This window comes from Crocodylus siamensis, chromosome 4 (assembly GCF_052110815.1).
Source record: "Crocodylus siamensis isolate JL-2025a chromosome 4, ASM5211081v1, whole genome shotgun sequence".
Lineage (NCBI taxonomy): Eukaryota > Metazoa > Chordata > Crocodylia > Crocodylidae > Crocodylus > Crocodylus siamensis.
This window is the reverse complement of record NC_143398.1, coordinates 93,560,999-93,587,346: the sequence shown is the minus strand read 5'-3', so window position 1 is coordinate 93,587,346 and position 26,348 is coordinate 93,560,999. Positions and strand designations below refer to the sequence as shown.

Sequence of the window (26,348 nt, the reverse complement as noted above, 5' to 3'; positions counted from 1 at the left end):
TCCTACAGGGAAAGATCTTTTATTCTTCATTCTGCCTGTCGAAAAACAAGGTCTGTCCCTTACTCTAGGACATGTTGTATGCAAGAAAATGTGGTATTCATTGCTTGAGAAAGTGAGGGGCGGGAATTGTGCAGGACAGCAATAGAGCCGAAAGGATCCAAACCAGCCGCTGTCCTGTCTCCCCGGCCCTGACACCCCACTCAGGTCTCTTTCTGATCCTTTCCTCAGAGAACAGCATATTATCTGAACACAAGACAAAGCTTTTCCTGTGACCAAGGCAGGCTGCAGCCACTCAGAGGTGAGGGGACACCTAGGAGCCAAGCATTCCCTCTCCAGCTGAGTGCATTGGACCCTTTTTTAGGATGCACCCCTTACCTACCCAGATGGGTCTGACAGCTCAGGGTCTTGCTAGCCCCAGACCCATTGGGTCTGAAGGGGACAGAAGGCCCTGTTACAACCCTGGCCTGGAACAGCACACATAGGAAGAGGTGTTTTCTGCCCCGAAGAGTTCACTGTGTCAGCAGACAAGACCAGCAACAGGCTGGGTGAAAGTATTTTGTTCCAATTGTTACAACTGTGGCAGAGAGAGAGAGGAAGGGACTCAGCCCAGGTCCCACAGGGAGTCTTTGAAAGAGACGGGTTGGATCTGACTCCTGTGTCCTCATTTCCACTCCATGGCCTTACCTTGAGACCAGCTTTCTGCACAACTGTAGCTTATTTCATCATGATGGAGCTTAAGCTCCTTATCATTAGCCTATACGGAAGCCACACATACATTACATCATTGATGTGTAGCCATTTCAAACTTGCTCAGCATTTTTTTAAGAGCATGTGAGCAGTGTAGGACATCAGCTGAGGACAGAAAGTGAGGAGGAATGCTATGTTCATGTGGAACTGCAGGGACAATTTTAGGCAGGTGAGATATAGTAACCCTAACTAGGACTTGGACAGGGCATGGTGCTTAACACCCTGACTCTTACAATATGCCAGCAACAGGCAAGCATCCCTTATCCTTCATCATGGCAAGGATGGCCTCAGAAGCACACCTCACACCTGACCTTCAGCTACCTCCTAATCCAGTCTTTCCCAACTGTCCTTGCCAATGGTCTCTAACCCTGCCCTGTGCCAGACCCTGCTGTTTCCATCCTGTGCTCACAAATAGCTTTTGCCAGTGTAACTCAATGTTGGCTTACTACATGTCTTATGGTTCTTGCTCTTGCTCAGTATTAGTAGCTTTGTGTCATGGACAAGTGATAATTAAATGTGTGTCTGTTCAATCCACCACAGTTGTTTCTCGAGTGACTTAATCAAGATCACGAGATTAAAAAAAAACAGGCTGGCATATCTAAACCATATCATCACTGGCCTAGCACCATAGCAATTATACCACTACCACAGCTATCCACATCTCCTATCCATTTTTTCTATGGTGCTGATGCACAATTCAAGATGAAATGAACTGCTTGAAATAAGGAGGCAAGAAAAGGCATGTCTTTGGCTCATTTCAAATACTCTTCCCATTTGTCTACAGCCCTTTCTTCCCACAGTCCTGTCTTGAGGAGAACAAGAAGCTTGATGACAAAGTGATATGACAAGGACCTGGTGCTGAGGAACAGAAACCTCATCTTGTGGAGGAATCTCTTTAATCTCTCACTTTCCAGTATGACTCAAAGGCAGTGTGAGATGCTGCACCTGTTCCATGGAAAAAGGACTTGTGTACCAGACCTAGCTAAATTAGTAAGAACACCAGTATGAGAAGTGAGTATACCCTCCCCACATAAACCCCAGAAAGGCAGAAGAGGAGTTCACAGATTTGGGGCAGGTTCATTTTATTCTTCAATTCTACAGCTTTTTTCTTTGTTTTCCTTTCCCACTGTTCCCAATATACAATTAATAGACCCAGCCAGTCCCATGCCCTGGAAATAAAAGAGCAAGAAGCATCTACAATGGAATGGGCAGAGAGCAAACACCAGGAGGAAGAAACGCTGGGTCCTGGTGATCGGAGACTCCATCCTACGAGGACTGGAAGGTCCCATCTGCCAGCCCAACCCCTGGACACGACAGGTCTGCTTCATGCCTGGGGCTCGGGTCAGGGACACCATGGAAAGGATCCTGGCCTACATCCAACCTGCAGACCAGTACCCCATGGTTGTCGTCCATGTGGGTATGAACGACGCGGCCAGGGGCAACCCTGACCGCATTATGAAGGATTTCAAGGCTCTGGGAGACAAGCTAAAGGAGACGGGGGCACAGGTGGTATTTTCCTCTCTTCTGGAGTAGGCGGGGACGGTGACACGAGGCCTGCATTGCCGTGGTCAACCAGTTCTTATGCGGCTGGTGCCGCCAGGCAGGCTTTGGGTTCCTTGATAATGACCCATGCTTTCAGGTGGGGGACTTGCTGGGGTGGGATGGGGTTCATCTCTCTCCTAAAGGCAAGCATGTCTTCTCTTCCAGGTTGGCTGATCTCGTACGGTGAACTTTAAACTAGCCTTGCTGGGGGAGGGGACTGCAGGAAGACGAGGAGATGCCATCCGAGCAGGACAGGTGACAAAGGCAAGGAGTGCTAAGGTAAGAAACGGGGGTCCAGACAGTCTCCCTAAATGGGGGGTGGCACATGCAGTCTTGCAAGGCCTTAAATGCCTATATACCAATGCTTGCAGTATGGGGAATAAACAGGAGGAACTTGCCCTCAGAATAGCTAGTTCAAACCCAGATATCATACGGCTAACAGAAATGTGGTGGGATTCATCCCATGACTGGGCAGTTAGCATTAGGGGCTATAGGCTTTACAGGCGGGACAGAGAAGGAAGGAAAGGTGGGGGTGTGGCGCTCTATGTCAAGGAGCACTGCACATCCTCTGCCAGCAGAATGGGGTCAGAGGACGGGCAGGCTGAAGTGCTCTGGGTTAAGATTCAAGGGGACCGTGGGGAGAGTGATTTGACGGCGGGGGTCTACTACAGACCCCCCCAACCAAGCGGAGGAGCTGGACCGGGAATTTTCGGGCCAACTTGCAAAGGCACTTAGGGCAAGGGATGTAGTTGTCATGGGTGATTTTAATTACCCAGGCATCTGCTGGGAGGAACAGTCAGCCAGGACGGACCGTTCCAGGCGGTTCCTAGCTGAGATACAGGACCTCCACTTAATCCAGGAGGTGCACAGTCCCACCAGAGGAAACACCCTGTTGGACCTGGTCCTGGCCACAGGCAATGACCTGGTAAGGGGCCTCCAGGTTCTTGACCACCTGGGCGATAGCGATCATCGCTTGCTGGAATTCACCATCCAGCGCAGGGTGTCAAGGGCCTGCAGCAAGATGGTAGCCCTAGACTTTAGGAGGGCCAACTTCAACAAGTTGAGGAGACTAGCGGGTGAGGCGCTGGGGTCCTTGAGAGCAGGGGAACTCAGTGTCCAGGACGAGTGGTCGTTCCTTAAGGAGACGATACTCAGGGCCCAGGGGGAGTCCATCCCAACAAGAAGCAAGGGGGGCAAGAGTGCCCAGAAGCCCCGCTGGCTCACCAAGGGCGTCCAGAAATGCCTGCTTGCCAAAAAGGCGGCATACACCCAGTGGAAGGGGGGTGCTATCTCCAAAGAGGGGTATACTTCCCTGCTCGGGCCTGTAGGGGGGCTGTCAGGAAAGCTAAGGCAGACATAGAGCTAGGACTAGTGTCCAAGATCAAGGATAATAAAAAGTCCTTTTTCAAATACATAGGGAGGATGAAGAAGGCACCAGGTAACGTGGGGCCCCTGCAAGGTACGCTGGGCAATCTGGTGGTTGCGCCAGAGGAGAAAGCGGAACTCTTTAACCAATTCTTCTTAACCTGTTTTCTTGTGCACGGACCAGGACTTCCCTGCTGGGATGCCAGATGGACTCGAGGGGAACGCCTCCAGACCTCAGGTTGGGGAGGACCGGGTTAGAGAGCTTCTGGAGGGGCTGGACGTGTTCAAGTCAGCGGGTCCAGATGCTCTCCACCCCACGGTGTTGATGGAGCTAGCTGGGGTTATTGCAGGGCCCTTGGCACAGCTCTACGAGCACTCGTGGTGCTCGGGCCAGGTGCCAGATGACTGGAAGATAGCTAATGTGGTCCCCATCTTCAAAAAAGGGAAGAGGGAGGACCTGGGCAACTATAGGCCCGTCAGTCTTACCTCTATCCTTGGCAAACTCTTTGAGAAGATCCTCAAGGAGCACATCTGTGATGGGCCGGCTTCAGGGATGATGCTCAAGGGCAACCAGCATGGTTTCATTAGGGGCAGGTCATGTCAGACCAACCTGATTGCCTTTTATGATCAGGTCACAAAGGCAATGGATGCAGGTGTTGCCGTGGACGTAGTCTTTCTAGACTTCAGCAAGGCCTTTGACACTGTCTCCCACCACATCCTCATTAAAAAACTAGGCGACTCTGGCATTGATGCCTACACAGTCAGATGGATTGCAGATTGGCTCAAGGGTTGTACTCAGAGGGTGGTGGTGGATGGGTCATATTTGACCTGGGGGGAAGTGGGCAGCGGAGTCCCCCAGGGCTAGGTCCTGGGGCCTGCGCTGTTCAATTTCTTCATCAGCAATTTGGACGACGGGGTGAAATGCAACCTGTTTAAATTCACTGATGATACCAAAATTTGGGGTGAGGTGAGCATGCTAGTAGGGAGGGAAAGACTTCAACAAGACCTGAATAGGTTACAGGAGTGGGCTGACATAAACAAGATGCGTTTCAATACTGACAAGTGCAGGGTGCTGCACTTAGGCAGTAGAAACTAGCAGCACACTTACAGAATGGGAAACTCCCTTCTTGAGAGCACGGAGGCAGAAAGGGATCTTGGAGTCATTACTGACTCCAAGATGAACATGGGCCGACAATGCGAGGTCACGGTTGGCAGGGCTAACCGCACCTTGTTGTGCATCCACAGGTGCATCTCAAGTAGAGCCAGGGAGGTGATCCTCCCTCTCTATGCGACGCTGGTCAGGCCACAGCTGGAGTACTTCATTCAGTTCTGTGCACCTCATTTCAGGAGGGATGTGGACAACACTGAAAGGGTCCAGAGGAGGGCCACCCGCATGATCTGGGGACTACAGGGCAGACCCTACATTGAAAGACTGCGGGACCTAAACCTGTTCAGCCTTCACAAGAGAAGGCTGAGGGGGGACCTGGTGACTGTCTATAAACTCACTAGGGGGGACCAGAAGGATTTAGGGGAGATGCTGTTTCCCCTAGCGCCCCCTGGCATGACAAGGAACAATGGACACAAGTTATTAGAGAGTAGATTTAAATTAGACATCTGCAGAACTACTTCACAGTTAGGGCGGCTAGAAGTTGGAACCAACTTCCAAGGGAAGTGGTGCTGGCTCCTACCCTGGGGATCTTTAAGAAGAGGCTTGATGACTACCTGGCTGGACTCATTTGAGTCCAGTCTTTTTCTCCCGCCCAGGCGGGGGGTCGGGCTTGAAGATCTACAAGGTCCCTTCCGACCCTACTTCTATGATTCTATGATACAAAGAATGCTGCAGCAATGAGACAAATTGTCTCAATCTCCCTCATGGGCTTGCAGGGTGGAAAGGCTGAACTATTATTGGTGAATTATCCCTTATCATTGGCTCAGATGGTCAAGATAGTGAGCAAAAAAAGTGTATCCCAAAACAGATAGCAAGTGACTTGCCTCAGAATAATCCAATATGGATTGAAATGGTATGCAGGTATGGTCAAAGCTTAGTGATAGCTCACAAGGAAATTGTTTCACCGTGGTATTACAGGAGATGATGGAAGTTCCAGCACTTGCACCTTTTTGAACCACATAGGATGAACCCTGCAGAAGTGCACTGCAAGGAACAATTTTGCCATTACAAGCAGATGTGCTCATCCAATGTGCCTGTTCCATCACCACCTTCAGAGTTTGATTTAATTGCTCCTAAGAGAGAGTTTTTACATCCACAGTTCTCATCCTGGGAGTCAGAGGCAGTGGTCAGTGATGAAGTGGGGCTCAAGGGAGATATTTTGAATCCTGCTCCTGTTCTCTCTCTCCAGTTTTCCACTGAAGCAGATTTGCTCTAACCATGTATTATTTATATGTGCTAGGATTGCCCCATATATCATGATGTTAATTTCAATAGTGCTTCCCATGAAGCCACTATAGAAACTGGTGCAAAGGATACTGGGATAGCATGTGAAGAAAAGCTGCTGGGAATGGTTGATCACGGGGACCCTGGTACACAAAGATTATGAAGCTGTGTTTCATGGGGATGGTAGACTGTCCTTCAGTGGTAGCCAGTCCAGGAGCAGTACTAACTACAATAACCATGGTAGGGTGATATGAGGACTGCCTAGGAAGTGAGTGCCCATGCTTCCATTGCTCTTCTGGGCCACAGCAATGAAATGTAGAAGCAGGTGACCAAATCTGGTTTTCCTGTGAAGAAGCCGATCACTACTTAGCCCAGCTTGTGCGGCATTCTCTGTTGAGAGGCCATGGGAGATTGGGACTGGAATCCAGGTCACTTGCATGTTGCGACCATCCCAGTCAAAATGCATCTTGGTTAAAGCTCTTTGCTCTGTTGCTTTGTCATGGCTGCTGTGAGGAAGTTGGAGATACCAGTTGCAGTGAGTGGTTCAGCCCTTTGAGCCATATAGCAGCTTCTACAATTCTCCATACCAGGGCAATAAAACCAGCACTAATCCCCATGGTAAGCAAAAAGAGGGAGACAGCATCTTACAGTATAACCATGTAGGTGTCAGAGGTGCTGAAGGCAGATGAAGGCTTTGTCAAATCGAGTATAAGCAAGAGGGCATTTTGCTGTCACCACAGACAGATTCCCAGGCAAATGATGGCAAGGATAAACATACACAACTATAATTTTGCCTTTTCATGGCTGTTCCTAATCTACATTAAGTACCTTTAAAGCAGGCAAATGCCCTTTATAATGGAGCAATTTTTCAGCATTTCTATGGGGTTGGCTGTTTATGCATTATAAGTCTTCCCTTTCCATCCTATTGTCTGGATCACTGATATTGTCTCATAACCAGCCCCTTTAGCGCAGTAATGCTTGTCACCAGAGATACATTTGCCAAGCCTTGACTACACAAAGGGATTTGACTTGGATATTTATTCTGGAATAACTACTCTGCTGCAGCTATTCTGGTGTATTTTAGCCATGCTAGAAAAAGTCCCTCACGAGGATAACATTCAGGAATACAAGCAATATTATTCTGGGATAATTATGCCACTTCTAAAGCAGAGTAATGATTCCAGAGTCAAATCACATTTATTTTGCATAGAGCATCCCCAAGGGGAGTTATTCTGGAACAGCTATTTGTCCATTTCCACACATAGATGAGCCCTTAATGAAACAGCTATAAGCAAAACAGCCTATCCGGCACTCAAATCATGCTTAAGTCTTGTTTTACTTATCATGAAAATGTTCATTCCTATAAGCCTTGTATCAGGAGAGAGGCATGAAGAAATAGGAACTAAAGCAGTGGTGGCCTCAGGTGGATGTGATATGAAGTAACATAACAGATGAGTGAGCAGGGCACAAGCCTTGAGTGCTGCCTAAAGAGAAGGCACTGCAATGGAGTTAAGGGGGAGCCTCACCCTCCTGTCCCCCGTCCCCTTACTCTCCCCACACCTCACTGCTCTGGCTTCAGCAGTGGGAAGGGCAGAGTGGTGACAGCCATGTGTATTGCAGGAGCAGCAGCTGCAGATTTGGTGATGCTGCTGTGGGAGCTGTCACCTCCTTTTTTGCCACCCAGCACGCACATTGGCAGCCACTGCTCCTGCACTGCTGCCATTGCTCTTCTCTCCCCACTGTCAGACCTGGGAAGATTCAAGGTACAGGGGGTATAATATTGCCCAGGGTGCAGTACATCTCCAGAGGCAGGCGCATAGCTCCTGTTCCCTGTCCATGACCATCTGACACCAGTGTCACTTGGCCACATGAAAGAGAGATTTCCCCTCCTGCCTTCCCTTACTCCTTTCTTGGAAAGAGGCACTTCTCCATCTCTTGGCTTCCCACCCCTTGCAAGGAAATTCCCGGAGTCCTGCAAACAGATGGTAAAGTTCTGCCACTTGTGTGAGAGGCTTCTAGGAGGTGGATAACTGCATGTGCTGGTACACCAAAGCTCAAGGGGATCAGGAACATGATCATAAGGGAGACAGAAGTTGAATGTGGTCTGACAGACACCCTCCACACCTCCCCGGAACCTAAGACTGAATCTGCGTGAAGGGCTCAACTCTGTTCCCATGGACGTCAGTGATGAAACTCACTGAGGTCAATGGTGCAGGGTTTTGCCCTAATTTAACTCTCATGCTCCAGTTAAATGTTTATTCAATAGAAATTTTATCCTCCCCTTTGCAGTTCTCCGTCCCTCTTCTATAATATGCACCACCAACTTTAAAGTGCAATTACTAATTCATCCATGCCTGCTGATGCTGCAGTCACCTATGTGTTGGCTCTGAACAAAGTCTACATATGTTGGCTCTGAACAAAAATGCTTCTTCCCCAGACACAACTCTGCCCCAGCTAGACATGTCATGGGAACAAACAAGGGTAAGCTGGCTTTGTTCCACAGGGGTTCCTGATTTCAACGCGGCTGTGAAAGAGAATATATAGAAGGCAAAGAAGGCTGACCTTGCTTCAGACTAGTTCTGATTCAAGTCATTTCCATGCAACACCTTCTGCACTCCAATGAAGGCGATTTTCTCATCTGCACTGTGAGCCAGCTAGTGTCAGCCCAACTTTGCCAGTTCTCAGGGTCTCTCCTCATTTGGATAGCTGTTTTGAATGGTTTTGGTGGTCACCAGGACAGTGGCCCCCAGCTCAGTTGCTGGCAGTGGAAAGCCATGATCCCATTCTTCATTGCAGGGGGACAGGGCAGAGAGCTGAATGACCTCATTTCCCACACCTCCCTGGTAGGCTAGTTTCCACTTTGAGGTTTCTCCTCTTCCAGTTGGCCCAGCTGTCTTCAGGGAGCCATTCAGGTGCGGGCACATGGCCAGAACAAGATCATCTTCTTCTGGATGCTTTGGTCCTGTACAGGCCTGGCTTTCAAAGGAAATAACGCAGTCCTGATTTTCTACAGGGAAAGCAAAGAGATGGATTAGTAAGGTGTCATAAAGGTGAGGGTAGGAGCATAAAGGTGGGGGTAGACTGCATGGTACAGGGCACAAAGGCAGGAACCTTCTGCCACAATATCCTTATGTGAATCATGCAAAATGAGGCTGGAGTGGTGCCGTGAAGGAGGGGATTACAAACCTAGGGGATGTCATGAGCGGGCATTCCCCCTGCCTTCAATAGGCAGCTCCAAATGCCCTCTGGCTGTCGAATACTTCACCCCCAATATCTCATCCTTGCCTCTGCTGTCAAAATATCCTTGCACTTTCAGTGACAAATGGGAGATGTATGGCAAGGAAGAAATCCTGTCTTTCATCCCCACAAGAGGCATTAAAGAAGTTTTGCCAACAGATTCCAGTTCAGCCTCCAGACAGACACCTTACATCCACATCCTGAAGAGCTTCAGCAGTTGCCAGGCAGGCAGTGCATGTAATTTACCCCAATCCTTTAATAGGGGCATGAACTGGGATAGTCAGATTTGGAGTAGACTCAGACAATTGCATGCAAAGGAAAATGCAACATCCTGGCACAGTAGAAGCTTGGTGAGCCAACCAACAACTATACCAGCTTCTCCAGCAGACATGGGAGCGCTGCCTCAGCTCCCAGACCTGCTTCTTCAGAGACCTGCACCTCTCCAGAGAATCACTACAGAGGAAAGGAAATGAGAGACTAGCATATGCACTGGGGAGATAGGAGCATGTCTGAGGGAAGGGTATACTGAGGCAGGCTCTGGATGAAAACAGGTTATAGTCTCAGTGAGCAGGATACCCAGTGAGATTGCTGTTTGAGAGTCTGTGGAATACAGAAAGTGCATTTTGGGGGGTGGGATGGATGAAAGGTGTGGAGATGTAGAAGATGTTTCTGGGGAGGCTAGTACTTACGGGGGTGTAGGTGAAGGAGCAGAAAGGTGGACACTCAGTCAGCATATAAAGGAGCTTCATCACCTCAGAAATCTGTTTTCTGTCATAGATGACAACCACCTCCACTAAATCTATTTAAAACAATTAAAGGGTGAATGCAGAGGCAAACCTGCCACCAATTCAGAGGGCAATGACTGAACAACCAACTGCGTTAGCATTGACTGATACCTCTAATGTAGACAAGCCTCCAAGAGAGCCATCGGTCCTTCCAATGGTGCCATGACTATCCCTTACCAGCACGTCAAAGCCCATTGCTTTGCTGGACCTCCACATGCCCAGTGCCCTCTCAAAGACAGGAGGTAAAGAGGCAGATGGCTCTTTGGAGTTATGGCCTCAGCTGGGGTTCCCCTGCAACCTCAGTTTTCGCACCACTTCTTGCTTTGGAAAAGAAAAAAAAATATTTTTGCCTCAAATTATTTTTCGTTTGCTATTAGGGAAGAGAGATTTTCTTCTCTATAGTATTAGGAAGAGAGATTTTCTCCTGAAAGTATCACTTAAAAATAGAATTGTTTATGCACTCAAAGTAGGTGTTCTGGTGCTGAAACTTTTGGTTTGAAGTCATATGAAACTTTCTTTATGTGGTTAGGTCTTGGGCTCAGAGTCAAAGGTACATGCAAATGGAATACCTAATGCGTGGGGTCTCATTCAAGGATGTCTGAACACAGAATATTTGATTCTTCATGCTTATCGCCTCAACTTGTCATTTCCTAACTTGTTCATAGTTAGATTTCTTTTAGAAAATCTTTTAGATTTCTTTTAAGATTTTCCTAATTAAATTTGATAAATGTTCTGTCTCAAAATTGAAAGGACCCAAATGATTTTTCACCCTAGCTTTCACAAATACTCTGAGGAAGTTAGCTACATAACCAGCAACATCATATTGGGACCCACAGGGCTGGTTTAATCAATATGACTTTCACAGGGAATTTTCCTGTTCTTCCCCGACCACTCTCTCCCTCCATCTCCAAAACCTTGGCTTTGCAGAAACACACAAGCAGAAGCAGAAGGGTGAAAAACACAGGAAAGCACAGCTACATCTCTCTCCGGAAGACTCTGATATGCTCAGAGATGTGAAATGAAGCATAACAGTTTCCGAAATGAGAGCATGGGGTTGAGTCAGCGATGAGGCATGGGCTCCCTAGGGAAAAAAGACATGGCCACACCTTGCAATGGCCATGTCTTTCCATCAGGGAGCAGGACACCTGAGAAAAGCAGCAGGAAGGTCAGCTATGCCTCATCAGGAAGGGGGTGGGGAGGACGGAGCAGGACACCTATCCCCCTGAAAGTGGTGTCATGAACTTTTCATGGTGAAACAGATCTGCTGAATGGGGGATGGGGTGAGGTGGGGAGTTAGCAAATGAAATGAGGACAGAAGCCAAAGAAAGGAAAAAAGGGGGAGCAGGAAGCCTCACAGTAATGGCTGCTGATCCTCCCCCAGACACTAATATCCACGTAAGCTCTGTGCTGGGGGTCAAGAGTTCCTCCTGCTCCTCCATCCAAGCCCTCTTCAAAGACCCAGGAGTCAAAGGAGGAATGCAGGGGAGCGTGCCCTGTGTCCTCCTCATCCTCTAACCTGATGGCTGTTCACTCTCCTGCCCTTGGTTTCTGTTCCCCTTTCCCTGATGGCTCACTTTGGGCTGGCCCTGACCTATAGCCAGGGGTAATGAGAGAAAATAAAAAAAAAAGGAAAAGCATAGGGTGGGAAAAAAATCTGGGAACCCTTTCAGACTGTGAAGAGAATTTGCCTGTAGAGCGCCATCACAGGGGAAAAGCAGAGGTCGATGGCTTGGGACAAGGTTCTGGAGAACACATTGCAGGGAACGGCTCCCTGGGAAGGGAGAGACGGGCTGATGGGCACTTTTTTATTTCTAGTTTCTCTGATAAGCACAGAGCTGGAAGTTTCTGCAGAAATGATCATCAGCAAACCAGTGAATACTATTGATATATATTACCCCACTGAAAAAAGGTCTGAGGCCTATACAACTACCAGCTTTACTTACATATTTATAGTGCCTATATGCCTCCATTATTGTTTATTTTAAGATTAGACTCCACATTGTCATCTTCAAGTTTTAGAGCAGTGATTCTTAACCAGGATGCCACGACATCCTTTGGTACCTTGATATCCTTTCAGGGGTGCTGTGGGGTCCCTAACAAGGTTAGCACTGTTAGCTATGCACACATGATTCACAAGATAAACCCGGAGCTTTCAAATAGCAATCCATAGTGCCAAAAGCATTCTAATCGGCTGTAATCTTTCTGAGTTCTTTGCAACAGAAGAATGTATTTTCCTGTAGTCAAAAATCAAGTGAAAACTAAGAGCTGACATTTTCCGAGGGCTGCCTCAAGTCTAAAAATGTTGAGAACCATTGCTTTAGAGCCAACAGTCCATTGAGATGGAAGGAACAGCTCATGCCCCTGAGAGGGACTGATTCCTGTGCAGTGCTCAGAGCCCTGAACCCCCGCTGTGAATTGAGAGTTCCTAGCTTTTTAGAAGGCCAGCCTTGTAAACTATTTGTTTTTTTTATTTGCAGACCCAGGTCCATTTTGCTGCACTGAACACATTCAGAAATTTTTCTCTACAGAGAAAAAGTGCAAAAACTCAGGCCAGATTTTCAAATCCTGACATCCATTTGCACCAGTGCAGCTTTGAGAACATGAACACGTGTTGGCAAAAACGACAACTTTTCTATGGAGTTATGAGTCATTTTGTAGAATCAAATAGCAATTAATAACTCTGCAACCAAGTTTTGTAAGGCGTTTCACGAGACTGTGTATAAAAGATCTCCTTCTCTGTTCAAGTCTGTCAGTTTCTAGAGTATTTCCACATTTCCTACAGAACCCTACTGCATTTCCATGGAGCAGCCTGTGTAACAAGTAAGAGAACTCGTTACTCTGTGAATACAGATAAAAGTATGGAATATAGGAGTTGGACAACGTTTGTGCCCACAAAATTTCATCTGGGTTGAACCTGCTTTGGAAATATCACTCTTACTTTTTGAACAAAAGCTTTAAAACTTCTGCCTCAAATTGGCAGATCTGACAGAAGAAAGCTGGAATAGTATTTTGCCTTGACTTATCTCACCCAGAGTCCTGGAAGATCTTATCACCTTATGAATGGAGCCCAATTATTCACAGTAGTTTATGGAGGAGAAGGTTAAGAGTTAATTTAACCACTGCCTACAAGCAATTAGGCAGGAAGAAGTTATCAGATGGTGGAGGGTTCTAGAGCAGCGGGTCCCAATCTGTGGTACACGTGCCACTAGTGGTACACAGACAGCCTGTCAGTGGTACGCATTAACAGATTTAGTATAATGACTTTAGATGACAAAAATTTGCTGGTGGCACTTAAGGTTGTATCATTTTAAATTGGTGGTGCACAATCTGCCAGAGTTCGGGAACTGCTGTTCTAGAGTAAAGAACCCTCCAGCATCATAAATTTCATAGATTTTTAGGGTCAGAAGGGACCCTTAGTAGATCATTGAGTCCAACCCCTGCCCTAGGCAGGAAAGAGCACTGGGGTCAGATGACCCCAGCTAAGCCTATGACCTCTTAAAGACCTCCAGGGTAGGGGAGAGCACCACCTCCCTCAGAAGCCCATTCCAGATTTTGGCAACCCTCCCTGTAAAGAAATTTTTTGTAATGTCTAAACTATATCTACTCCCTGTCAGTTTATGGCCATTGTTCTTAGTAACCCCAAGGGGTGTCCTGGTGAACAGAGTGCCCCCTATTCCTTGCCGCCCCCCGATGAATTTGTAGATGGCCACAAGATCCCCTCTCAGCCTTCTTTTGCTGAGACTGAAGAGATTCAGGTCCCAATCTCTCGTTGTAGGATTTTACCTGCAGGCCCTTAACCATACAGGTAGCCCTCCTCTGGACCCTCTCAAGTTATCCAGATAACCTGTTCTTGCACAAGTTAACCAAGTTAACCAAAGCGGCCACTGGAAAGGGACTAAATCTGGACCACGTGCACCGTGAGAGAACCAGGGTGGAAACGGGTCTCAGATATCTTCTTTCTGTCTAGAAGACAAAGACCTAACAAAATCCAGTGGTTTGAAGAAAAAGTCAGCGGAGTGTATGCTGCAAGTAAGGCACAATATTTTAAGTGACAGTAATGAACCATTGGAAAGACTTCAGGGGATGTGAAAAACTGTCTTTCATGCTGAGTCTTTAGTCAATTAGGACAGAATATCTGTCCAGTGATAGCCCCTAATTCAGTTGCAAAGGGTTGGTCTTGACAAGGATACTACTGGTTGAGGTTCTAGGGCCTGTCATGTAGGAGATCAGGCTAGAGATGGTCCTGAAGGTCCTCTCCAGACCCTGAGTCTGTGTGTGGGAATACATATATGAGACAAGGGAGAGACAGGGGACACTTACCCTTGGATTCTTTGTTTGGTTTCTCCCTTTTCCTCCGCCTCCTTCTCATTTTCCAGGTAATAAATCCCCAAACTGATGCCAATACCAGGACTAGCCCCATGAGAACAGGGATGCCAAAGACCAAAACTGGGCTTGGCATGTTTCCTGAAGGATGTGGGGGTAGCTGAGTTGGCGTGGGGGCCATGCTGGTGAGGTCTCCTGTGGAAGGAAGCAAAGCAAGGCCAAAAACAGTCAGACTGAGGGGATCAGTGAGGACATAAAGGCAGCAGTCTTGCCACTTACTTTAGATGGGCTAGTGAGCTTTGAGGATGGGGGCTAGGGAGTTCAAACACATGGGGTAGCTCCAACATTTTCAAAGCAAGAAAGATAAACTGTTTTCCCGACACTTGCCCATCCACCACACACTGAAGTTCCTCATCTCCTTCATCTTCAAAAGGGTCCTTGCCAGGCTAACTCACATCCACAGCAAGAGGTGGGGAAACTTTCCCCTTACCAACTTTCCCATTTCCATGGGGGCAGGCATGGCAATCCTCTCATGTCTCCTTGAGTGTTAGGGCTATATACCCTTTTCTCCCCATCCCACTTCCCTGCCGGGGAATAACTGTCCTTTCCCTCCTACCAGGAGAAGCACCCCACCCCCTTAATTCTTTCCATCTCATTTCCACTTTTCCCATCCTCTGTGCAGTCCCTGGGATCCCTTTTGCTTTCAAATGGGGCCCAATCCCCACCACAGACCCCAATCAGGGGATACAGAGCCTGCTACCCTCCTCTCACTTGTGTCTGCGTTGGAGGTCCCATACAGATGGCAGCTGAGGCACTGCTTGATCAGCTTGTCGAAGCACAGGTCCTGGGGACAGTCAGAGCTGATGTCTGCATGTTTGTTTGTCCAGTCCAATGGCATCCTGGAGTCAGATTCAGAGCTGCGGTGCAGCGCAGCAAGTTAGGCAAGTGCCGCCCAAGTGTGAAATCACAAACCTGTGGCCCGTCAGAGGGAAATACAGTCTGTCAAGCTGGGTCCGTCCCTTGGGGCTTCTCTGCGCTTCCCCCAGGGCGTACTTTTATCTGTGGGAGGAGAAGAAACATGCATGCTGAAAACATCAGCCCAGCCTACCCATGTAACGCCCTGCAGCCAGTACTCCTCCCCTCTGGGCCTGTACTCCCTATGCCCAGCTCCTCCCCACTCTGCCTTTGCAACCCCATCTCAGCCTGAACCCTCTCCCGTCTTGCCAATGTGCCCCATAAACCTATCCTGCTCCCCAGGCTCAGTCCTGCAATGCCTTCTCAGCCTGCCCTCCCCACCCTTCAGCCCATTCTCCTCCACTGCCCTGCCCATGAAAAATTCCCTCAGACTAAAACTATCCCCCACCTTCATTTGCAATGCCCCATCATCTGTACCCCCCACCTGCTCAGCCTGGACAATGCCCCTCAGCTTGTACTGCCACCCCCCATCAGCCCCAGCAGTGCTCCTCTAACCCCATACCAGTGTCTCACCCAAGTCTCTCAGCCCCTTGCCTCCGGGAACGGAGTCTTAGTTGAATGTACATTTCATAAAATAATATGAAGTAAAACAAGCTGCAGAAACCCAGAGGCTTTTCCCTTCGAGTCTCCATCCCTTCCCTCTTCCCATCCCCAAACAAAAAGCTTTAGCAGAGTTTAAAGGAAAGATGTGCTAGGTGTTAAACAGCCAGCACTAAACCCTTTCTCACTCCTCCCACAACCCTCCAGGATGTGGTTCTGAACATCCTTTTCATCCAAGGGTCCTAACACTCAAGGAGACATGACAGGTGGGTGCTTCTCTTGGTAGGAGGGAAAGGACAGTTATTCCCCAGCAGGAAAGTGGGATGGGGGAAAAGGGGTATAGTATCACATACTAACTATACATTAGCTGGTAATGTTGCAGCATTTAGTAACATTTGTACCTCGCAGTAATTACAGTAGTTGCAAGCATTTGATCAGAAGATGTAAGACTTGGGCTAGTGAGGGAAAAATTCTAGCTGTCCCATGCTGGTCGACTTCAGCAGACCCAGCTAGTACTAGCAAAGATACCGTCCCTCCCTCTTGCTCTATTTTATTCTTTTTTCTAATTCTAAGCACATGCCACACTGACAACATTAGCAGTTTAACTCTCTTACTTTCTTTCTCATTACTTAATAAGCCAGGGCTTTCTGGAAATTTAGAGATTGTGTATGAGAGCAGGTACTTAGCAGATACAGGTATTTAGATATACCATTACCTCTTACATAAACTATGTTATATTTAGCTAACATATTATAACATCACCTTTGCATCCACTCCTGTGTTTTTTCTTACATGTTATTCTTCTCCCATTTGCAATGACAACCCATTTCCTGCTGTACTGGGAACAGACTTTTGAAATAAAGTAAAAAAGTCTGCTTCCATAAACCAACATGTTTTTCTTGTCTAAACCCACGTGCAACAAAATGCATTTCTCCCATGTCTGTTAGCATGCCAGGAGGTGCCAACAGTATTCTGATCTGATTGTAGGGGTCTAGTATATGATAAAAGCCTAGATCTGAAGACCAGGGTAGCCAAGGTTTACTCTCCCTTGGGGGTTGCAACCATGTCAGAGGTGTGTGCTTGGCAAGGAGTGGAAAAGGCAATAAATATCTAAAGAGACATTACCTAATTTATTGCTGAACACTCTGCACAACCAAATTATTCATCTTTGTGAGAAGGTGTATTCCCCTGAAGTGTAGCACAACTGCTCTTACTCTTCTACCTGCTGTGTGTGAGAGGATGATCCCAGGGCCCCATTCAGAGACATCTGTCTATAGCACAAACTCCATGGAGAAGTCTAGGCTACACAGCAGAGGATCCCTTTTGGTGTCCCAAAAAGCATCTGCATGAATAGAAAGTAAATGTATCTTCCATGGTTCCTAATTGGGCAGAGGACTTGTTAAGTGAGGTATTCCCAGGGAGAACTGAGGAATTAACCTTAAGAAGGATTTGACCTGTTATTTTGCAGGTAGGACCAAGGATTCTAGCAAGGCCAGAGACCTGACTGGTCTCTTCCCAGGGGAGCAACCTAACTTCTTGGGCCACATCCAGATGAGCACAGATGTGTGGTAAGTGGCACTGCAGACCTGTCTGTGGCACCACACACCACACATGCAGGTGTTCCCCACGCTGCTACCTTGCAGCATGAGGGGGTTTTTTTGACCCCGGAAGACCTTGTGTCTAATCTATTGCCCTGCAGGACTGTTGTACCTCTATAACCCTTCCACAGCTCTTTGGACTATACTCAAATAGGTTACGACCACCTCTTTGAGATAGACTTAATGATAGAAGTGTACCCAATCTACTAGCCACTCAAATAGAGCCAAAGTCAAAGAGCTGTGTCTGAAACTAGTATAATCCAAATGTGATAGCAAAGGTCATTATCTCCCTGGACTCTGGGATCAAGGGCAGTTGCTACTGTCTCTTGGCCAGGACCAGAGTGGTTATACATGTGACCTGTTTTTAGTCTCTCCAGTGTCTTGTCTATCTGAGGCATGTGACAGACATTCAAGTTGGATGTTGCATTTACTTTCTAAAGCCAATGCAGACTCAGATAATCTTACCTAGCTACAGAACCCATATAACTGGGCTGCTCTTAGGCTTCTCTGTTCTCCTAACTGGAGTGTACTCTTCAATTCCTTCTTCACTGTGTTGCACAGCAGCTCAGGGATTCAGAGCTGCCCCGTCTGAACTAGGTTCCCAAGCTTAAGGTGGATACAGAGGTCCAGCAAATGAGTCCTCTTTGGGAGGGCACTAAAGACGTCTGGTTCTGATGTCTGTGGCACCTGAATCCTGCTTTTATATCACTAGGTAGACAAACAAAGCTTCTGTCTTTCCCTGGTTTCAGTAGATTTACATGCTGTGTCTGCATAGTGCTTCCCTCAGCTATCATAATCCACTTTTCCTGTACAATGTAAGACCTCGGAGAGATATTGGCTTTTGGTAAACAGCTTGCTCTCAGCTAAGGGGAATTGTAGAAAAACCCTAACCCAGGGGTGGGCAAAATGCGGCCCGCGGGCCGAATGCAGCCCTTCAGTCCTGTGGGGTCCCTAAAAAAATTAGAAAACTAATATTAATCTGCCCTGGGCTGCCTGTCATGCAGCCCTGGATGGCTTGCCAAAACTCAGTAAGCGGCCCTCCACCCAAAATAATTGCCCACCCCTGCCCTAACACCAGGCTGCGCTTTTGGTACAGGACTAATCTTGGGAATGCTGGGCAGACTACAAGGTCTCCCAGGAAAGGCCCCTGCCGATGCCAGTACCTGTGGAATGAGATAGGGCGGGGAAAGGCAATGCCTTTGGGACCTTGGAATCTGGTTGTCCTAGGGGAATGAGTCTGGCTTTTGTTACTTTGCATTCAAATAATAAACTGTAACTTGAAGCAAGAGCTTGAAAGAGATTTGGATGTTGCTCTGGCTTGTTCTTGGGATAGTGAATGAATGAGTCCACCAGCTTGCCTGGGGATGTGATGGGATATGTGGCCTGCTTCCCCTGCCCTACCTCTGGAAAAAAGGACACATTTAATTCTTTTCCAGTCTGCTGACCCAGGTGACAGGCAAGTGCTGTTAACCCCTTCTAGGCTGTTTCATCTTCTCACAGTATCTTTCCTCCAATTTCTTCAGAGTGCCCGTCAGCCAGTACCCCTCTCTCAACCTATCCATGCATCACCCCCTTAGCCTCCACAGGTAACAGTCCTTTCAAGCCCCACTTGACATGTACACACATATATTCCCCAACACCAGCTTATCTCAAGCCACATACTCCCTGGCTTGACCAGACCTTCATTCAACATCACGTCCTGCCACTGAGTAACTCTTATTAAAATGTTCACCAACAGCAGTTATACAGGACCAGGCTGCCACACTGGAGAGTGCAGCCTCTCGTCACTAGTCAACAGTGGATAATTAAGATAATGCAAACAGTGACGTGGAAGGGGAGTCACTCATGGGAGGATGTGATGGGAACAAAGGAGCTTCCACATTGGATCAGACTATTAATCTTTCTTCTCCAGTATCCTACCAGGTTACATAAGCTGTCTCCAGCATGCTGTCTCTGGTCACCCTGACTCAGACCATGATCTGTCTTTTCTGGTATCCTGCTTCTGCCTGATGGGATGAAACAAGAAGGTCATTTTGTTGAGAAGACCCTTTGTTCATCCAGTTTGGTGTCTGACCATGCGGGGGAAGCATACAGGAGTATGATGTTCTATCCTAACCCTGCTGTGTGACCTGGGACTCTCATACTTGGTGCACCACTGCAGTGGAGTTAATAATGCCTTCTACCTGTCTCCATGAAAGGCTTTGGGTTACCTAGGATTATACACAGCATCAGACCACTAGTGTTATATCCCAGCACATGCCTTGTCTGAGCCAAGCATTCACTTCCTTTGTCCTCCTCTCCATTCTACCTCTGGAGAAGAGCATTGCGTGCTGAAGGAGTCCAGGCAAGTGAAAGTCGAGATTAAAACCCTCCTTTGGTCACTGTCCACTAGTCCCACATCTCATGCAATTTCACTTCCTTTTTCACTTGAAAATATATCATCTCATTCTCTGGGTTGCAGCTCTCACCGCCCCCTTCTCAGCTGGCTACTCACAGTTTCTGTTAAGCTTCTTGCTTTAGCTCACTCCGAATGGATTTCCTTACCAAATTAAGGTTTGTTTTCCCCTTAGAAGGGTCTGCAGATCTCCCTTTGGTATCTCAGTGGTGGTTTCTGTGCTTATGTTTCAATGCTGCACACAAGTATCGGGAAAACTAGAACTCTCGGAATGGGCCTGGGTTTACCAAACCCCTCCCCTCTCTGATCTTCAGAGCCACAGATGCCTCAGAACATAGTTGACTCATATGCAACATCACGTGTCTTTTATTTGTCTGTGTTGAACCAACTTATTTTGCTTCCCTTTTTCAGCTACCCAGCCTGTGTATTTAAACCACACTCTTCTCCTGGCCACAGAAGCACCTTCCTGCCTGTTACTTTGAATTTGCAACTTACTGGGCTGACAGCTAGAGTTAAAAAGGGGGCAAGAAGAGTGATACTTTCTGACCTTCATCTAGAGTTCCCTTTGGTCTCTCTCATCCATACAGCCCCAGCCTTATCTTCTCAGACCACTTGAAATAAAACCCCACAGCACTCAGAATTGTCCCACATGCAAGTTTGGTTTGGTTTAGTTGGAAAGAAAACAGCAGAAATATCTCTGCAGGCCTGAGGAAAGCTGGGAGGGATTCTTACATGGTTTCTCTTGCTCTGTTGCTTGGATATGAGGATATGCCCCTTTCCTGCCTTCTGCACTGTTCTCTGCTGCATGGCTATCCCTGCTGAAGGTCAGGACTATCAGGTGAAGCAAGGTGGGCGCATGCTTATTTCCAACAGCAGAGGGCATTGTGGGCATGCTTTTTATTGCCTTGATCCTACACTCTTAAAGGAGAGGGGTGAATGGATGTGGCGGAGAAAAAGGACTCCTCCAAAATCATGTGCTATAGTTATGAATGTAGGATTGGAAGGAGCCTGCCAGGCCATTAAGTCTAGTCCTCTGCACTCACCGACAACCTCTGTAATAGCAGGAAATGGTCAGATGATCTAAGAGGACCATATCTTGGGCTACAGAGGGGGCATGTCTACATGTGCTATTAAGGCAAAGCTTATCACGCTGGAGTTTATTGACACTGTTTGCACATGTGCCCGGGATTGCAACACGTTGAGCTGGGTTGGAGCAGCCCCAGCTGGCAGAGGACTTATGGAGTGGGGGAGGGGAAGGTCAGCTTGCTAGCCTGGGTCTGCTCCAACCCAGCTTAATGTGCTGCAGAGGGGCTGGCTGGTGCACAAGAGTGCTCCAGTGTAGGGCTAGCCAGCAGTCAGTCCCCACGCTGAATCACCCTTGTGGCCCAGCCAGCCCATATCAGCATCTACAAGTGAACTGCTGCAAAGTAAAAAAACCCTCTGCAGTAGGATAGTAGTTGTTTTTACAGGTACTACACTGCTGCAGAGCTAATTAGTTTTCTGCAGCACAATAGGGTTGCACATGTAGATGTGAGACATTTACTGCAGAGCTAATTAGTCTAATCCACAGTAAATGTGTTGTGTAGATATACCCAGGGAGGCCCAAAATCCCCTTCAATACACCCTGACCTGGTGGAAAAAAATTCCATCCTGACTCCAAACCTGGCAAATGGTTTGGCCCTGAGTCCATGAACAGAGCCATCTGGGAAGGTACCTGAGAGGCTGCTAAGTACCTGCAGAAGCACCAGTCAGCCCAGTTGTTCGGGCTGAGGGACATTAAAAAGAACCATTCTGACCTTATGCACTTCATCCTCACACACAACAATTTCACTTTTAATAATCAACACTTCCTCCAGACCATGGGAGCAGCTATGGACACCAAAATGGCCCCTCAGTATACCAAGCTTTTTATAAGCCACCTGGAAGAAGACTTCCTCAAGGACAGCATCATCAAACCCTTGCTATACTTAAGATATATCAATGACATCATCATTTGTACTGAAAACCTGCAATCTCTTATTGAGTTCCATCAGAAATTCAACAATCACCATCCCTCCATCTGACTATCTCTTGAATACTCCAGCACCAACATCTCCTTTTTAGACACGATGATCAGTATCCAGAATGATAAAATACAGACCACATTATACAAGAAACCCACAGACCAACATACATACCTGCACAGAACCAGCAATCACCCTAAACACATCAAAAAAGCTGTGATATGCAGCCAAGCCCTCAGATACCACCGAATTTGCACTGAGGAGAACACCCAGGATTGCCACCTCACCAATCTTAAAACGGCTTTCACCCAACAAGGACACTCCTCCGGAGAGATAGATCACACATTTGAAAGAGCCACCCGGATACCACGTGAAGAACTGCTGCAGTACAGAAGAAACCCCCCCCACAAATCGCACACCGTTGATTATGACATATCACCCCACCCTCGAACCCATATGGAAAATCCTCAAACAATTGCTACCCATACTAGAAAGAGACCCCCCTATTCTTAATGATATCTTCCCAGAGCCACCCATCCTAGCCTTCAAACAAGTACCAAACCTTGCTAACCTCATCACCAGAAGCAAACTTCCTCAGACCCAGAACACACCAAAAGGATCCAGACCATGCCATGACAAGAAATGTAAAATCTGCCAACACATATCCACCACCCCCACAATTACTACATCCGACAACAAAGCCATCAGCATTCCTGGATCTTACAGCTGCACCTCTAGAAATGTAATATATCTCATCCAATGCACCAAATACCCTGGTGGAAAATATGCAGGAGACACCAAACAACAACTGCGCACCAGAATGAACGCACACCGGAAATCTATCAAAGACTGGAATACCCAATTACCGGTGGGGGCACATTTCTCACAAGAAAACCACTCTCTCCCCAACCTCTCAGTCCTGATCCTCAAAGGAAACTTACTAAACACTTCCCAGAGATGAGCCTATGAACTCCGCTTCATCAACCTCCTGGATACTAAAACTCATGGACTAAATATAAACACTGGCTTTATGACACATTATAACCTGCCTGACATCTGACTCCCCAGGTACCTCTCCACTATTCATCCCCCTTCTCTCCCCACCACCTAGTCTGTTTCTCACCCACTGACTCCTCAGTTTACATCTTCACTGACTGCCTGTCTTGTATGCATACCAGCCCAGCCCCTGGCTTCTTTTCTTTTCATTCCATACTTTTCACTCATCCCCAGTACTGCCAATTCAGAGAATCCAGACATTGTAATCAATACCTCCCTGCCTCAGATCACACGTCTGAAAAATAATATTTAAATATATATATAATGGGTTTTTCCTTTGTTTTCTATTTGCTGAGGCTTTAGGGTTCTCCTGGGTTGTGTTTTCAAGCTTTTCTCCACACAAGGAGTGCTAGCAACTTAATCTAAGTATAACAGTGATTAAGCACTAGAGCACTGAGCTAGTATGGTTAAGATATGTCAGCTTGTAGAGTCAGCAGCACATAAAGCAGTGGTATGTTAAGAGCATCAGATCCAGCTATCTTTGACTCTCCAGCCTAAAAGACCAGGTCCCTACTTACAGCCAGTTTTACTGGCAAACTTTGGCATGGATCAAACCCATGCCTATGGAGCTGTAGTAAGATACCTAAACCACTCTGCTACCATGCACCAGCAAAGTTCAAAGACAGAGACTAGGAAATGAAAACCATTCCTGTGGCTGTGTGCAGCATGTCCAGGGCTGTAGTGTCAGCACACATTGTATGCCACATTTCAGAGAGCCAGGCAGAGATGGACTTACACAGGCCCCACTGATGCAATGGCTCTGTGAGAAGTCACAAATCTCTGCTACAGCCCTTTCAGAAAAAGAGTCTATTGCCAACAGCAGTAATCCAGCCCCAGCTTTTGTTGCTTCCAGAACACCAAGCCCAACATGTTTTCACTAAATAGTTACTCCAGCAGAGTTCCAGTGTCTCCATATACATGTATGTATAGACATATTGGTACAAATATATATGTATATATACATACATACACTGATTTAAATCCTGTTTCTCAAGCCCTTGGATGTGCACGTAGGGATCAGAAAAAAAAAAGATAATGCCTCGGTTCAGTTCGATGACACCATCACAGCCTTCATTAATAGTCATATCCCTGCCCCACCCACGGCTATGGGGTGATGCAGTGAGTCAGTTTAGTAGGCTGCTTACACCCATATAATGATTAACTACATTGGTTTTCAGACCCCCTTCTCTGAAAGTATGTATCAGCAGGCAAATAATTCAGAGTTCCTTTATCTTGCATTAATTATACTTCCTCTTGTCTTCACCAAGAGCAACATTTACCTACTACCAAGCTGGCTCTCTTTACCCTTATCCTCATACAGTCCATTTGTTTCTACTCTGTTCCAATTGTTTTTCTCTCAATGATCCCAAGCCCCCATTTTAGTATCTTCATTTCCCTCATCTCCCTCCACTCATCTCACCCTTCTCTTGTTCACAGATCTCGCTCTCCTCTGCTTCATTGCTCCTTTAGGAAGACAGGAATCCTGACTCCTAGTTTTATTTTCCCCGTGTATTAACTCTGGGACCTTGGACAACTCCCTCAGGGCCATATTTTCAAACTCAGGGGTCTAAATAAGGCATGTCAATCTGTATTTTGCCATGGGGTTTTTAATAGAGCTTGACTCCAAAATGTTCCTATTTGGGCACCTATATGAAAAAGAAGGGAATGATAATACTTAGTCCACAGCACAGGGATGCTGATTTGATGATGTTTGCAAATTGCTGCGAGATCCGACTGTGCTGAAAGATGCCACTGCCTAAGTATTAGTATTAGTGATTCTGATTAATTATTCTACTCTTTTCTGTCACTCTACAATTTTCCTTTCAGCTTCTGAGTCCTTTTATTTGCAGTTTCTCTTGCCATCTCCTTGCATGCTCCTTTCTCTGCCGCTAGAGAGCGAATTCTGTTTTCACATGGAGGAACACTTACTCAAGGAAAAAGCCTCAATGATTTTCTTGGAACTACTGGTAACTACCTATCACTGTGAGACTGGGGTTTACAGTTTGAGCCTGCATATGTGTCCCTTCCTCCATGGCCTCGCATATATCAATCTCTCTATATCCTGTAGGGACAATTGATCTTTTTGAATTGGCATAAGTTAAACGAGTAGTTAATGGCTGTAAAGTGTTTGCATCTAAATGTGCTATAATGAGAAGATATCTTGTTGATAATAACACAAATAAATAATTAAGTAGCAGAAAATGACTCACTGGATAGGGAGACTCACATTTATCTGAAAAGAACTGAATGTCCCGGGTGCTTTGTGGGGGGAAGGGGCGGGAGGAAGGGAAGGGGAGCAGATCTAGTTAACTGAGCAGTTTTATTAAACAAATAAAACAGCAAAATATCAAAACAACAATTAAAACCATGTTTCAGTACCAGATTGGCTAAATCACTCAAAATAATTGCCCCCAACATTCATTCGAATGAATCAACAAATGTATCTGCTTCAGCTGAGTTTCTATCTCAGGCAAGAGGCAAAATTGTAGGGGCGTCATATTTTTTATTGGACCAACTGCAAGATTGGGGGTCATTTTAGACAAGCTTTTAGGCTTCAAAGACCTGAGGAAGGGCACTCTGGGCATATCAACACATACCAATTTAAGGCACTTTAGCCTGACTTAAGGTGCATTAAGGGCACACATCGAGATGTGTGCACCCTTAATGTGCTTTAAAAATGGTGATTTTAAATTATTAATGTTTATATTTGATACATGCAAAAGCAGGTATCAAATTTATGTGTGAATAGCTGAAGTGCCTTAATGCACATGTAGACATGCTAAGGCACATTAATGATGTGTATGTTGACTGACTTGGGACTAACTTTAGTGCCAAGCTGGCCCCCACACTGCGTTAACACGCCTTAGCGTGTGCATGTGTGGACGTGCACTTAAATCGCCATAATGCACATTAGGAAAATGCGCATTAAGTTTAGGCATGCATAAAAGCACGTGTAGACATGCCCTCTGTGCTTAAAAGCTTGTCTAAAGTCTTACCCAATTACATAGTTGGTCCAATAAGAGATACAACACCCCCAAAAATCTGTGCCTCGCGTAGTTCCTGAACTATCACAATTACATCATTGTAACACCTTTGTATTCCATTGTGTTTGAGCCCTATAAATACTTAGCAAAGGACTCCATCAACAGGACTGTTCATGGAAACAGTGAGCAAAGAGCCTGATCCTAAAAAATGTTATACACAGGAGTAACTTGACACAGACAAGCAGTTCCTGTGATATCAGTGTAGAAGAATGTATCTACAGACCTCAGATACATGCCTGTATGCACAGGACACCTAATTCCTAAAACACTGGTTCCCAAATTAGGGTTGTAACCCCAAAGGATCAAGGTCATGATTCCAAAAGACATTTAATTAAAGTGAATAGGC

At 46.7% G+C, this 26,348-nt stretch overlaps 1 protein-coding gene and 1 pseudogene across 2 annotated transcripts; one reads left to right on the top strand and one right to left on the bottom strand.

The window, feature by feature from the left end:
- Nucleotides 1–1,835: 1,835 nt before the first annotated feature.
- On the bottom strand, nucleotides 1,836–15,444 carry TNFRSF13C (TNF receptor superfamily member 13C). Of its 2 annotated transcripts, XM_090042912.1 has the most exons (4): nucleotides 15,163–15,444; nucleotides 14,389–14,586; nucleotides 9,973–10,082; nucleotides 8,817–9,053 (listed from the first exon to the last, which is right to left on the bottom strand). In XM_090042912.1, exons 1-4 carry the CDS (start codon nucleotides 15,287–15,289, stop codon nucleotides 8,955–8,957), a joined length of 534 nt encoding a protein of 177 aa, XP_089899038.1. In that variant the 5' UTR covers nucleotides 15,290–15,444; the 3' UTR covers nucleotides 8,817–8,954. The 2 variants fall into 2 exon arrangements, with proteins under 2 accessions (XP_089899037.1, XP_089899038.1); XM_090042911.1 differs by lacking the exon at nucleotides 9,973–10,082 and having other exon boundaries at nucleotides 1,836–9,053.
- Nucleotides 15,445–21,758: 6,314 nt separating this feature from the next.
- LOC149866096 (uncharacterized) lies at nucleotides 21,759–22,962 on the top strand (annotated as a pseudogene).
- Nucleotides 22,963–26,348: the final 3,386 nt, after the last annotated feature.